Source organism: Anolis sagrei, chromosome 6 (assembly GCF_037176765.1).
Source record: "Anolis sagrei isolate rAnoSag1 chromosome 6, rAnoSag1.mat, whole genome shotgun sequence".
Taxonomy (NCBI): domain Eukaryota; kingdom Metazoa; phylum Chordata; class Lepidosauria; order Squamata; family Dactyloidae; genus Anolis; species Anolis sagrei.
In genome coordinates, this window is record NC_090026.1 from 59,281,502 (window position 1) to 59,296,521 (window position 15,020).

At 39.9% G+C, this 15,020-nt stretch overlaps 1 protein-coding gene across 2 annotated transcripts in view; it reads right to left on the minus strand.

The window, feature by feature from the left end:
* MOCOS (molybdenum cofactor sulfurase) overlaps window positions 1-15,020 on the minus strand; it is a 95,742-nt gene that overhangs the window by 68,985 nt on the left and 11,737 nt on the right. For both annotated transcript variants that reach the window (XM_060781446.2, XM_060781445.2), the window contains exons 2-3: window positions 9,489-9,578; window positions 6,849-6,915 (exon numbers count right to left, since the gene is read on the minus strand). In XM_060781446.2, the coding sequence (XP_060637429.2) occupies window positions 6,849-6,915; window positions 9,489-9,578 (157 nt within the window). The remainder of the gene's footprint in view (window positions 1-6,848; window positions 6,916-9,488; window positions 9,579-15,020) is intronic.

Sequence of the window (15,020 nt, forward strand, 5' to 3'; positions counted from 1 at the left end):
GATTTCCACTCCGGTGGGAAGCTTCCCATCAACAAGGTGAAGTATCATAGCAATGAAGATGGAGAATAAAATTGGGGCAATAACACCTCCCCATTTGACACCCGATTCCACTTTAAATGGGTCACTTTGGGAGCCATTGCTATCCAAGACTGTTGCCATCATGTCATCATGGAGGTGTCGCAGGATGTTCACAAATTTGTTAGGGCACCCAATTTTTTGGAGGATGGTCCAGAGAGCGCTGCGATTCACTGTGTCAAATGCCTTTGCAAGGTCGATGAATGCCATGTACAGAGGTTGGTTTTGTTCCCTGCATTTTTCTTGGAGCTGTCGTGCAGTGAAGGTCATGTCCACGGTTCCTCTGGGATTCTGGGAGGGTGTCTTCTGAGAGGGGCAGAAGGCGGTTTCTTGCGAGGATTTTCCCAGCGTAGGTTAGAAGGGAGATACCTCGATAGTTTCCGCAGTCTGTTCTTTCCCCTTTTTTGAAGAGGGTGAATATGGTGGCATCCTTGAAATCTGCTGGGATTTTCTCGGTCACCCACACTTTTTCTATGAGCTGGTGGAGTTGGTGTGTCAGCTCAGGTCCTCCCTCTTTAAAGATTTCAGCAGGGATCCCATCCGGTCAGCTGGCTTTGTTATTCTTCTGTTGGCTGCTGGCATTGCTCACTTCTTCCAAACTAGGCAATGCTGCAAGCTCATCCCTGGTTTGTTGTTGTGGGATTTGTGAGAGGACCTCTTCGGCCACATTGGGGCTGCGGTTCAGGAGGCTTTGGTAGTGTTCTTTCCAACGTAGTGCAATTGAGTTTTGGTCCTTCAGGAGTTTGGTTCCATCTGATGAGCGTAGAGGCTGTATGCCATGGTTTCTTGGTCCGTAGATGACCTTTGTGGCTTTGAAAAATCCCTGAGCATTATGGGTATCTGCCAGGTGTTGGATTTCTTCAGCATTCTTTGTCCACCAGATGTTCTTGAGTTCTCTTGTCCTTCTTTGGACCTCAGCTTTTGCACTGGCGTATATCTTTGTCTTAGCAGCACAGTTGATGTCTCTGCCATGTTTGGAAGGCTTTCCTTTTCTTGTCAATTAGCTGTTGGATCTCGGTGTCATTTTCATCAAACCAATCTTGATGTTTCTTGGCTTGGTATCCAATAGTTTCTTTGCAGGCTTGGATGATGGAGGTCTTCAGTTTGTTCCAATGTTCCTCAACATTTTCAGGGTGTACTATGGGTAAATGGTCCTTGAGTGCTGTTTGGAGATGGGCTCGTCTGGAGGGCTCCTGAAGGGCTTGGGTGTTCATTTTGCGCCTTGTCTTCCTTCCTTGGAGTAGTCTTCTGCTTAAAAGGTGTAAGGACCCCTGTCCTAGATCATCTCTGTATTCCACAGATCAACTACATCAAGAGAATCTTGAACTCCACCAGTTGAAAAATCTAACAGTGAGTGAAACATTAGTTTGGACCACTGGGTTCATTATTCCCTGAGTGTGTACCATTTTAGTGGGTTCCCATCAGGGCAGATTTAAGCTCATGTCCTTCAACCAACCCTTTCAAGCCACATCTACTGTCACATGGATAGTTAAAAAATAAAGAGTGAAAAACTAGGTATAGGCTTTCTCTCTTTAAAAGGAGCTACTTTTGTGTGTGTAGAGCTGGACTCAGACTTGGGTGTGCTTCTACTAGTCTCACTAATGTCAGTGAGTCTAGAAACTTATTTTATTTCAACATATCTAATCTAAACTTGATCATATTTGGATTCTGAAGACCAAGGCCCCGGTTATATGCGAGTTTACATCAAGTCGTGCTCCAGTGTAATAGGGTATGGTCACCTCTTTTACCCACTCCTGCTTGATTTTGAACCACCTGTTGCCCTGCATGGCTGAATTTGCCATTGTCCTACCACATTTGACTGGTGTAGCAACAGAAATAAACAAAAAAAGTTTTAAAAAAAGCAATTTACATTCATTGTTTCAAAGTTGGATCATGCTCCCAGAAATATTTAAAATAAGATCATTTGTTTATATGATAAGCTGCATGCTCCCTTGTTCTAAAGCAGACTATGTGTTCCACTCTTTTCCACAATCATCCATGCTTCCAAGAAACTGGTTCTACAGGATCTCCTCTGTGGAAAGCTCCAGTGAGAGATTACCCAAGTTTCATCAGTGGCAAAAGGACCGAAGTACATTACTACAATACAGCTATTACTGTACTTGTGTATTTTTTTCCTTGTTGCAGTACAACCACTTAGGTGAAAAAAAAAGATATTATCTGGCAAATAATACCAGTATTTTATTTGCTTGCCAAAAAAAGGGCAAAACTGGTTCTACGGGGTTTCGCCTACGGAAAGCTCCAGTGAGAGATTGCTCCCCAATTGTACATTTATGTACGCAGTTTCATCAGTGGCAAAAGGCCCAATGGCTTCTGGCTCTCTCACTTGTGATGTCAAGAGAAACATTAAAACTGTATATTTGGCTTGGGTCCAGAATACCTGAAAGATTGTATCCTTCTCTATGAAACCGCTTGAGTTCCGTGATCTTTAGATGGGAGCTTGATCTCAATCCTACTGAAGGAGGCTCAAGCCTGTAGTAGATTTGCTTTGGTAACAAAATGGGAAGAAAGTACCCCTCTCTGCAGAGAGGGAGTAACACGTCAATTGCAGGGTGGAAATGCTCCAAGAAATTGTGTGTTCTGCAATAGATAAGCTAGTCATGAAGGTAGGGCTTGCGGAACATGGGCTGAACATGGGCTAGGACTTGAGTGGTAACAAATATTTGACTGAAATTTGCCCCAGAAAACATGTGTGGTAGAATCTTGATAGATAAGAAAAACCTATATAATGTGTGGTTAAGGGGTGTGGGGGATGGAAGTCTTTTCAAGTACTGTGACCTGCATGTGCAGTACGGCTGATCCGTCTCCTTATAGCCATAATGGAATAAACCTTGCTTTTGATTTACTCCTGAGACTTGGACATTTTGCCTGTTTGCCTCCTGCGACCGGAACTTCAACAGGGACCCTGATTTGGGGTCCCTTACACTATTACTGACATTGTTTCGTCACCCGGGCACATGTGAGAGGGCACCTTTAGTGGCTGCTCCCAAGCTGTGAAATTCTCTTCCGCAGGAGGCTCTTCTTCCACTGGAGGCTCTTCTTCCACTAATAGGCAAATATCTTTTTATTTAAATAGGTTTGGGGTGATAAACTAATGTAGAAGGGTTTTTTTAATTGGGATGCCTGCTGTCATTTATTATTATATTAGCTTGGGGACCCAGCAGTGCTCGGGTTACTTGAGAAAGGCATTGTCTGTGTCCCACTTTTAGTCTAGATCCAATGTCAGGTGGGTTGAGTGGGTGTGGGTGAATTACAACTTCCATATGCAAATCTATGCTATATTCTCCTCCAAACTGCACCAGGATGTAGAGTGGGTCATGGGGGCTCTGTGTGCCCAGTTTGGTCTGTATTGGTCATTTTCTGACTCTGCCCCCTCTGGCCTTTTCCTTTCTTCTCTTTGTCATCTCGGAATCTTGGAATTGAGGCTGGCCAATCAGAGACCATATGCAAATAGCACCACAGTGGCAGTCAATCAGAATGCTGCCACAAACTCCTCGATCCTATTAATAAAATGGCACAGGAAAAAAGCAGATGCGCGGCAAGTCTCAAACTACCAAGGATCATTCTTTGAGATCCCTCACATCCTGGGACTGCCTTCCAGAGAGCTGTTGCAAGAGACACACAAGGCTGCAAAGATGTGAGGATCTGTGAAATGGTGAGAGGCATGGCTTCATGCCAGACTTTACACTTGAATTGCTACCATTTCAGATTTTCACATTTCTCTCCAGCCTTGTGCCTTTCTGCAGCTTCACATTCACTCTGCAGCCTCTCCAGTCTCACAAACAAAATTTTGTTTTGTCAGGACTGTAGTTTCAATTTGTGGTTGGCTAAATCCATGGCTTCTGAGCCCATGGATATGGCAGGCCCACAGTACATTAATACAATACAGCTATTACTATACTTGTGCATTTTTCCTTGTTGCAATGCAACCATCCAGGTGAGAAAAAATAAATAAATTCTATTATCAGTTATCTGGGAAATGTCCACCAGCACTGCTAGCAAAAAAACAAACAAACAAAACATTTAAAATACTGTACCATCCACATTGTTATTTGAGTCATTATTAAGAGCTGACTGTTAACTGCAGTGCAATGTATGCTTCCAAAAGAAAGAATATCAATTTAACCCTTCCTTTCTCTCGGTCACAGTTTCCCTTGTCACCAGGTGCTTAAGGAATGCTCTTGTCAGGAACTGATTTCTTTTTAAATATTACAGCCACTCAGGGTGGCCAAAGAAAACACCAACACTGTGGAAAGAACTATGAGATCCGTCTCAAAGACTTGGTTGTTAACTTTTTATATTGATGTTAACACATACATTATTATTAAATGCAGACAGTGGATTATTGCAAAAGTTGTTAAGTGGTTATACTTTAGTGAAACACACAAAGAAATTAATTATTGGGGAATATTGTCATTGTTTATGTTTGTATGGATGAGAAATATGCAGCCATACATGCACTGTTTCACGTGAATGAATCCTACCTATTCCTGCATAATGGGTTGCATAGAGGAAGATAATTACATGAATTACAAGAGATTCCTAAGCAAGTATGAGTAATTGAGCCATCAAAACTTCAGATATGCTTTTAAGTAGATGTACTGAACACAGTGAAGTGCTCTTGTTTCATCCATTTGTACAGCAGTCTCCATTTAGTGACCTTTGAAAGGGACAAATCGATACTGAAGAGGTACCATATCAGATGTTTCTTACTGTGCATTAAAGGTCAAAGGAGATTGTCATGTGTGTTATTAGCTTCACACTATTGTTCTGAAGGAGACATTGATAACAATCAAGGAGTTTCAATAATGTCTGAATAATCTCAACACCAGCAATATGTTCTAATAAAAGGCACATTTTGCTTACATTATCAATAAATTCTGGCTCCATGAGTAAAAATGGTTCCTTTCAAAGTACTACTGAAATTAATGGAACTGATTTACTTACAAGAGGGAAAGAAAGAAACTATTTGAGATCACGATAAGATGGTTGATCTTAACTAGTGCTAAATGGGACAATTTGAATAAGAAGTAAATTGTTCTTGGAACTTTAAAGTTTAGACCTAAAATGAGGAACAGATCAAGTGCAATATAGGGCTTGTCTACACAGACTAAAAAAATTGTACTTGTAAGTGCTCTAATCCTGGCACACAACCTCCACGATGATTCATTTGCAATGTGTTACATTGGGCTTTAAATTGTTTCAAAAAACTTGCCTTTTAGCTCAAGGTTTTACCAAAAAATCCAAACTTTTAGGCATATAGCTGGCCCTCCAGGCAGCAGCACTTTGCTGCTTAGCTGAGGGGAGGGATTCGGGGGGGGGGGGTTGTATAGTAATTTCTAAAAAGGTTCATGTGTGTAGGTTCACTTGCATATCAGTATATTAATATTAGCAGACTTACACTTCAGAGAAAATAAGTTTATTCAACTGCATGACCAGAGAAAATAGCTATCATGGCCAGCTCCAACAGTGAGGATGAGGAGTAGCTGGAAGGCTGGTAGGGGAGATAGAGATCTGCTCCCAGTAGTTTCCCCAGTTTAATGTGATGACAGTGACGATAATCCCCAGCAGTTTCAGCAAGTTAGTTTGAGCAAGCTGAGATAAATACAGCAGAACCAGAGGAATTAAACTCCAGCTTTAGAACGCTGAAGGGAACGTGCAGAATCTTGCAGATCTGCAAGATTAGCGGAGAAACAAGCTCTCAACAAGCAACAGTTCAGATGTTAGAATAAAGCAGCTCAGTCTGAAGGCTTGTTGTGGCAGTCAACATTGTTGTTCACTGACTCAACCCATATTCTGCTACTCTTGGACTCCCGGTCCTGTTCAACATCTTTATTAATGACTTAGATGAAGGGCTAGAAGGCATGAGCATCAAGTTTGCAGACGACACCAAATTGGGAGGGATAGCCAATATTGCAGAGGACAGGAGCAGGATTCAAAACGATCTTGACAGATTAGAGAGATGGGCCAAAACTAACAAATGAAGTTCAACAGTGACAAATGCAAGATGCTCCACTTAGGCAGAAAAAATGCCTTCTTTGCCTCAGTCTTCTCACAAAAAGAAAGTCATCTTCAACCTCAGCAAGATGGAGTGTGGTGGAGGCTCCTTTTTTGGAAGCTTTTAAACAGAGACTGGATGGTCATCTGTCAGGGGTGATTTGAATGCAATATTCCTGCTTCTTGGCAAGGGATTGGACTGGATGGCCCATGAGGTCTCTTCCAATTCTTTGATTCTATGATTCTATGATCCCAGTTTTTTGGACCTTGGCTATTCTTTATTCCAGATATGATCCTATGATTCTTCAGCATGACTCTGGTAACTGAATCTAGGCAATGGTTTTGGACTATCCTTATAAGTTATTGTTTACACTTTGGAGCATTGACTTTGGCTGTGTTTCCACAAACTTTTGGTATTTACCTTCTGGACTGTGTCTCTGATAATGCAGCATAATCATGACAATAGCAGAGCATTCATAAGCCTTAGACCAAAAAAAAATGTAAAGGACATGCAGACTGCCCCCTAACAGTGAGGTGAATTTGCCAGGGAGAAATGTGTGGCCACTTATGACGTGTGTGGCATTAACTAGGTCACTAAAAGTCCAATATGGACTGTGAAAATGGAGTGGAAAAAGGACTTTTTTCCCCATCAGTGTATATATGCCTATAGTTATAAAAAAGAGATTTATGATACAAAGAAACACCCAAATAGACAGATGAAGCACAGCAGCCAGTATGTAAAGTGAAGATCACTGTACCTGTATCGAACGTGTTCAATTGTGTCATATGTCAGCTTGCTGCTAATGTTCTTGCTGTGAGGATTACCTAGGAAGTAAAAAAACCCTTAGTGAATCTTTAAAAAGATAAGCAGCACCCCCTAAAATACCTGAATTTACCCGAGTCTAATATGCCATTGAATCTAATGCATACCTCAATTTTCAAAACCCTGAAACTAAAAAAAGTATTTGCTGGCAAATGTAATGGGCAGCAGCAAAAAGCACACTTTGTAATCTGAACAAAAAAGGTGCAAATTACAGTGGCTGCATGCTTATAATTCCTTCTTTAAAAACAAAAGCATTAGAACACCAAAGTTAAAGTTAAAGTGGAAGCTCCTGAAGCAGCTTCCCCATTTGATTTGGCTCAGCACTACGATTACCATATTACGCTCATCTAATGCACACCCAAATTTTGGGAAGGTAATTTAGCCCAAAAAGGTGAGCATTAGATTTGAGTAAATACAGTAGTTTATTTAATCAATAAGCATGGCATTCGTTTTACACCTTACTGCAGTTCTCTGAAAGTCTTAGCAGGTTGTTGAATGATTTCTGTAACTAGCAAAGAATGAAAGTGAAGCTATCACACAATGAAGATAGTGGAATTCTGCCCACCCCCTACTTCTCTTCTTCCCACCTTGGTGCATTCTTCATATGGTGAAGGCATCCTGTCTCACTTTTCACTGAAGATCGCTTTTCATTGAAGATCAAATGGTCGTTGGAGACCAACCATTTAAATGGGCACACCACCATTGCAGAGGCTAGGAATCCCACCAAAGCTGAACTATATCAAGTAGTAGGGCTGGGCGGTTTCGTTTCGTTAATTCGTAATTCGTTAAAAATTCGTTATTTTTTTTATAATGAAGCGATAATGAACCATTCTGGAGCAACTTAAAAACGTTTCGTAAATGCTTCGGATTCGTTATGTATTCGTTTCGTTATCGTTTTGAGGTCGTTTCGTTATTATTTCCGCATGTCTGGGGCAAGTTTTATAGTTGTTTTTTGTTTAATTAGTGAAAAAAAATTATAATATCACACCAACAGTCAACAACAGAGGGAGAGGGAAGCTTCAGAAGTTCCCCCTGTCCCATTTGGAGGTTTTTTAGCGTATTGCGCGGTCGCGTCCGCCATTAACGAATCAATTCGTTATTGTTTCGAAATTGTTTCGTTAATGTTTCGTAATTTTTTTCGTAATTTTTTTAATCATTTACGAAATTTCGTAAATATCGAACTTTTTAAAAGAAAAATTTCGGAATTCTTTTAAATATCGAAATGCAAAAAACCCCCAAAAACAAATCGATTTTAGAAACAATTTTTTCCGTTGTTACCCAGGCCTATCAAGTAGTATTGTAATCCATGCATGACAACGGAATTCTTCCAAATCCTTGACCAGCAAAAACCAGATCAATACTGTTGCTACATGTGTGGGACCAAATATTAATTTAGACAGGCCCAAGATTGCCACAGAAGCCATGATACCCTGAGTTGGTCCTGATAAAGATGTCACAGCAAGGATGTTAAAACCTCCCTAATAAAATACATTTGGAGGAGATTCACACCACCCCTGAGACTACCTCCAGGAGTTCAGATAGTGAAACAGGGAGAAAGGTGTACAACAATAGAATCCACATCTTATCTTGCTATCCTGTTGCCAGGTGTTGACATTCAAACCTTGGAGAAAGCAAATTTTCATCCTCTCCATAATTTATCATTTTCAAAAAAATAGACTAGAATGAGGTTACAAAGTCTTGGAGCATAACTTCTGTTCCCATGCTCAATATAATGCATACTAAAATGAAGAAATCTGTTATACTTTCTTCAGAAGAGAGGGTAAGATTTACATGTGCAACTAACAGAACAGTGAGTAGATGGGCCCATACAGTCTTGGCCAATCACCATAATAATAATAATAATAATAATAATAATAATAATAAATGTATTGTCAAAGGCTTTAATAATAATAAACCTTTATTTGTACCCCGCTACCATCTCCCGAAGGACTCGGTACGGCTTACAAGAGGCCGAGCCCAAATACATCAGTAAAACAACAACAACAATAAATAAACTCATAAACATGCAGTAAACATTAACAATAACACCACGATGCATTAAAAGAACCTATGGCAGGGCCAAGTGTAATAATTAAAATTGTTTTAAAAAATGCTGGACATGACCAGGTGAAATAGGATAGGTATTTTGAAGATAGGTGAGGCGTGCAGACAATCTTAGATCTCTAATAAAGTGCATTCGGGACAAATTGCTTGGAGTTTCCTTATTCTGGGAAGGCACACTGGAGCAACCATGTTTTCAAGCTCCTCCTAAAGACTTCCAGTGTTGGGGCATGCCTGATGTCCTTGGGGAGTGAATTCCAGAGTTGAGGGCCACCACCAAGAAGGCCCTGTCCCTCGTCCCCACCAATCACGCTTGCGATGCAGGAGGGATCGCGAGAAGAGCCTCTCCAGATGATCAAAGAGATCGTGTGGGTTCATATACAGAAATGCGGTCACGCAGGTAGGTGGGTCCCAAACCGTTTAGGGCTTTGTAGGTAAGCACCTGCACCTTGAATTGGGACTCAAGGATAAACCTGGTGTGGGAAAAAAGCCTACACTCCTGATTTCTCCTTACCATAAACATTTTCACTTATGTCATCAGTGAAGGCCTTCAATAAACTTTGTGGGAAAATTGCAGTGCCTGCATGGTCAAGATAAGTGATTCCTGCAATGAAACAAACAAAAATGTATTACACACAAATTTACTAGTGTTTTCACACTCAAGTTCCACAAATCTGGTAGCTTAGTTTTCATACTGAATAGACTGTTTTCAAACTATGTGTATGACATGATGGCTTCACAGAGAAATAAATAACTCCTCAACTGATTTCCCACTCTTTATAATGATTCATACTCTGGCTAAAACACTGAAAGGCAGCAGTGAAGTCACTTCTCACAAAACAACTGTGTAAAATAGTACCTGTGGGCACATATTGAGCTGTTGCTGATATTTTCAATAGAGGCTAGGAATCCAGACTAAATGGTGATGGAAACAAACACAATGTGGCATAACTACAATCTGGGTCCAAACTCACAAACCAGCAAACCAAGGAAAATAGTTGTCTTAGTATTAAATTTTAAGGAAATTAATATAATGAAGTACAGAAAATGTAAAGTAAAGCAGGGATCCTCAAAGTGGCAATTCATGGACCAGTGCCAGATGCAAGTCAATGTCTGATAATCCACCACAGCGAGTTTTCAGGAAAGAAAGAAGTAATTGAAGCCAATAAGTAAAAATATGGTATCGGGCCTTCCAAATAATGGCAGCTGCTATGTCAGATTCTCTGAGAAATATGCAAACAACTTAAAAACAAATTGAAAAAGCAAAACCTTAACACTCCAACTATTATGCAATACTACCTAGAAATAATCAAATTATCAAGATACATTATTTATTTATTTATTTAAAAAACCTGCACTAAATCCCAACTGACTAATTTCTGTCTTAGGGGCCACTCTGTTCATAGTAAAGTTAGACTCATCTGTCACTAGAGTTCTAGATATTTTGAGCACATTCATTCAGGCATCACATTACAAAATACATTTCACACACACACAAAGCCAGATGATTTAATGCGGCAGAGATGTAGACTCTACTTCTTAAACACATTTTTCTTTTCTGGTAAATGCATGAATATTTTACTATATCTTAATCAAAAGACTGCCAATTTGGTCTATACGGTAAATTCGTCTTGTAAATCCTAAGGTGCGTCTTCACTTATGCTGCATCCTGAAGGAGAACAAATCAGTTCTGTGGTGATTGCACAATACACAGAGCTGATTCAGATTAACATGGCCCTGAACCACATAAACAAAAGTTTGTTTATTTATTTATTTACCTCATTTATATACCGCTTTTCTCAGCGCTCAGGTGACTCAAAGCAGTTAACAACAGCAAAATTCAATGCAAAAGATCACAAAACGAATATGGGATAGTTAAAAACAGTAGCATCATCAACAATTAATGGGTTGCTCTGGATTTGGGTTATGGGTTGCTCTGGATTTCCCCCCAAAATCCAAAGTAAATTGTGGCATAAGGCCCGTGTAAGCAGTTGTACAACTTCCTGTTCAGTAACCAACCATGGCTATTTACATCTCCATCCCACTCAGACACCCTGGGGACACAAGATGGCATCTACTTTGCACAGTCAACCTGCTGTTTGTGGTGACAGAGAACACAAAGATGACAGACATCTTTTGCTTCCTGGAATGATGAAAGATCCTCACCTCTACAGCTGAATCAACTTCACAGAAGAAGAGTAAAGGCAACGGGACATCAGACAAGCAGGAAGACAGGCAGTAGCACTTGGCGAAGGTAAGCAGAGAGGTAGGAAGAGAGGCAGAGCATCCACCTTCAGATGCTTTTCACTCCTTGAGCCAGGGCAGCAAGCAGATAGCATCAGTCAGTTTAAGCATGTTAAAGTTTGACCAGTAAATACATATAGTAATGACAATAAATCACAGCTAATATGAGTAGAGGATACTTTTCAACTGATGACATTCAGTGACACAGCAATGAAGCAAGGAGTGATGAGATGATCCTTTACCAGCAACCCAAATTGTGGAAATTCCCTTCATAATCCCCCAAATCCCCATGAAGACATTTAGTGATGCCTTATACAGATTAGCATTAAAAAAAACCTCTATCTCATTCTTCCATACATCCTCCAACCCATATTTATAGTTGCTGCCCTAAACTTCTTCAGGGAGATAAGAACTGCCAGGGTATTCAGCATTAATTTTTTACTTTCCAGCATTAATTTTCCCTAAGTTCTGGGAGTCTTCTGTCTCTGTCCTCAGCATGACGGCAGTGCTTTCTCTTCTGTTTGAGCAGCCTATGGCTTCTTTAATGCCTTTGCAATTTGCCCTTGCTCATCCAATGCATGCAGATAGCAATCCTGAAATCTTTTCCCATCCCATAAAATTCTACCTTTTATGTGCTATCTCAGACTGAGTGACTGCCATTTCTGGGCAATGTTGCTGTTGGTTGCCTTCTGACTACTTCAAATACAATTCTCTTGATAGCAGTAACAGTCCTGCTCCCACTGCCAACACCCTCCTTTGCCTTGACAAGTCTAACCACTACCACCCCTTGCACATGCTTTCAAATTCCCTGTTGAGTTGTTATTTTATTCTTTTTGGAGGTGAAAACCAGTCTTTTCTCCTCTGGCTCTAGAAGTAATATGAGGGTTTGTATTACTGATACAGAGCTACCGCATAATTAAGGGTTTTATCACATCAGCCTCTTGTCTTACAGCAATTTTTTGTTGAACCAAATGGAAGCATACCAGTCTGGAAACTGCTGTACTGTATCATATTTCTCTTTAATTTTGTATTCTCTCCTGACATTTCACCTGCATCTGTGGCTGGAATCTACGGAGGCTGACATCTTCTGAAGATGCTGTCCACAGATGAAAGTGAAACATCGGGAGAAAATGTTACTGGAACATAGCATTACAGCCTGAAAAACTTACAGCAACCTTTCAATTTATGTATAGTTTGCAACTGTGCAATTATTAAATATGATACACACACACAAAGAAAATTCGAGTAAAAACAACCTCATACTGCTTAGGATTAGTGAGAAAGGGAATCACACCCACTCGCTCCATGTGACTGCTGGAATATTGGAAGAACCGCAGCACAAGGGACCCACCACATCAAGTAATATTGGAACACAAGCAATATTAGGAGCCATTAACAGGTTTTTTTCATCAATTACAAGAGACACTCTACTAATGACTGAAATGCAAAGCAGCAACAAACGCCATGACGTATAGTCTGATAACCAGTCAAACACACTCTTATCCTACTCTATCTGTAATTTATCAGCCTCTTGTAATAACATCATAAGTTAAAGTAATTATTAGCTGTAATAATAACAATAGTAATAATAAATAATGACAGCACAACTACAGAAAGCAACACTGCTTGGAATGGATTACACGATCCAATCAAAGTTCACTTATTTCTAGATCTTTTGAACTGGTGGTTCAAAATTAAGAGTTTGTAATGCATGGAAGACTCTGAAACTGGTATAATGACACATATTGTTAACTACGAAAAATAACCAAGAAGATTTCATGGCAATTAAATGCAAAAGATATTGGATTTCAGAGTTTGAAAGTGGTGGCTGCATAAACCTTGCATTGGGGAGGTGAAGAAAGTTCAAAAACATATTCCACTCTGCTACCTTTCTAGGAGAAAAAAAGTGTCAGATAATATAGAAATGGCAGTTACTTCAATATCTATACCAATATCATATTCCTGAAGCTACCTGTTAATAATTTTCTGACTAAACTGCAAACTAGCAGTTGTGAGTACAAGTCAAAAGGAATTTCCTCAAAATCCAGGCACATGAGGAGTTTGATCTTAACTACCTTGCTACTCATTTATTAACCAACTGATTAAGGAATATTACAACTTTTAAAAGCAAACCTATCTAGAACATCAGATAATGCAGTACTGACTTAAAGCCCACCTCTCCTATATAGACAGGCTTGGAAGGGGGATTGGGGGTATGAATTTTAAATGCAATTTTAGTGTATTTAATGTATTTAAATTCTGTTTTTACTACAATGTTACCATTTAATTGATTTTTAACTTTTGTGTTGCACTTTTAAAATCTGTCTAGTGTTAGATGCCTTGAGTGCCAATGGGGAAAGGCAGGGTATCCATGATGATGATGATGATGATGAATAGGTAGTTGTGATAAACTGGCAATAGTCCCAGCAGAATCCAATTTATTTTGAAAAGACTCAAAGTGACTTGATTCTAAGACACTCAAAATTTTCACCCCACAAATCATTTAAGAGTTTTGAATAAAACACATTGCAACAGACACAACCAGATTTCCAGCTTTAACTTTAGAAAAAGGCAATACTGATTGCATACAAATACTGACTTTTCCAAGAATAATTTTGAGGAGTAAAATCTCTAAATCAATTAGTCTGTCCATCCAAGGGAATCAATAGAGAAACCTGACATTACAAAGGTTATAAACAAGCCAACAAGCAAAAACAGTGGCAGAACATTTCAATCACCCTGGACATAAAATCAATGATTTAAAAACCCTCAGGGACACAATTGCAACCTAAAGCTCTGGAATAAAGAAATACTGGTATCATATGAAGAGGATAACTGAACTGAGTTGTAGCCACACATTCAAAATTTGAATACATTTTCACAGATTAGCAAAGGTATGATAATAAGATAATGGTGTCTTGTTACACTACATATATTAGTATACAGTTTCTCATCCCAGTTGCAAATATAATTAAACATTCTCAGAAAAAGCTTCTATTTCTATGGAATGAACTTCTGGATAAGTTGAATGTATGTCACTGACACCTCAAGACTAAAAGGACAGTTGCTTGATAAATCTGTAGCCTTACACAAGTCTTTGAAGGTTTACAGCCCATGTCACAATTTGCATCTTTCTGTATCCCAGTTATGTAATCATGTTTAAACAATTGTGGCTTCAATACTGTACACTACCAGTGAACCAGCAAAGAAGTAGAATATATATAATGACATTCATGAAAGCACAGGCAAAATTAACCAGTTAGTCCTAAAATCCTGATAGGGCTCTATCCTTTTGTTTTTATTCAAAAGTTAAGTATAGGTATCAGAAGCGGAATGTCAGGACCCAGTTTCCAGGGCCTTGGAAACAGAATCAGGGTTCTGACGTAGGACACTGATAAAGCACCTACGGCGAGTGACCCTGAAAGAAAACGGCCAGCGATTTGGGTGGGTGAATTACGCGGGTTTTTTGTCTTGGCGGGAGTTACGTCTTTGAATGAGGGGGAGGGTATATAAGGAGGTGCCAACTGGCACCAGGCAATCTCAGCTTCTTGCATGTCTATGTTTCCAGCCGTAAACTTCTCTTGGATACCAGAGCATGGTCCTGCATTTTCATTGGGAGCAGCCGCTGTGAGCTGACATCTAAGCCGAGATTACAAGCACTATCCTGCAGTGTGAATATGCAGGAAGAAGAATGGAAAGAGGAGAGGGAAGACCTCTCCAGAGCGGGGGGGGGGGCATGCTGAAATCCCCCTCCAAGGACACAGGAATGGAGCTTGACTGGCCGGTAGCCCTGGCCTCATCC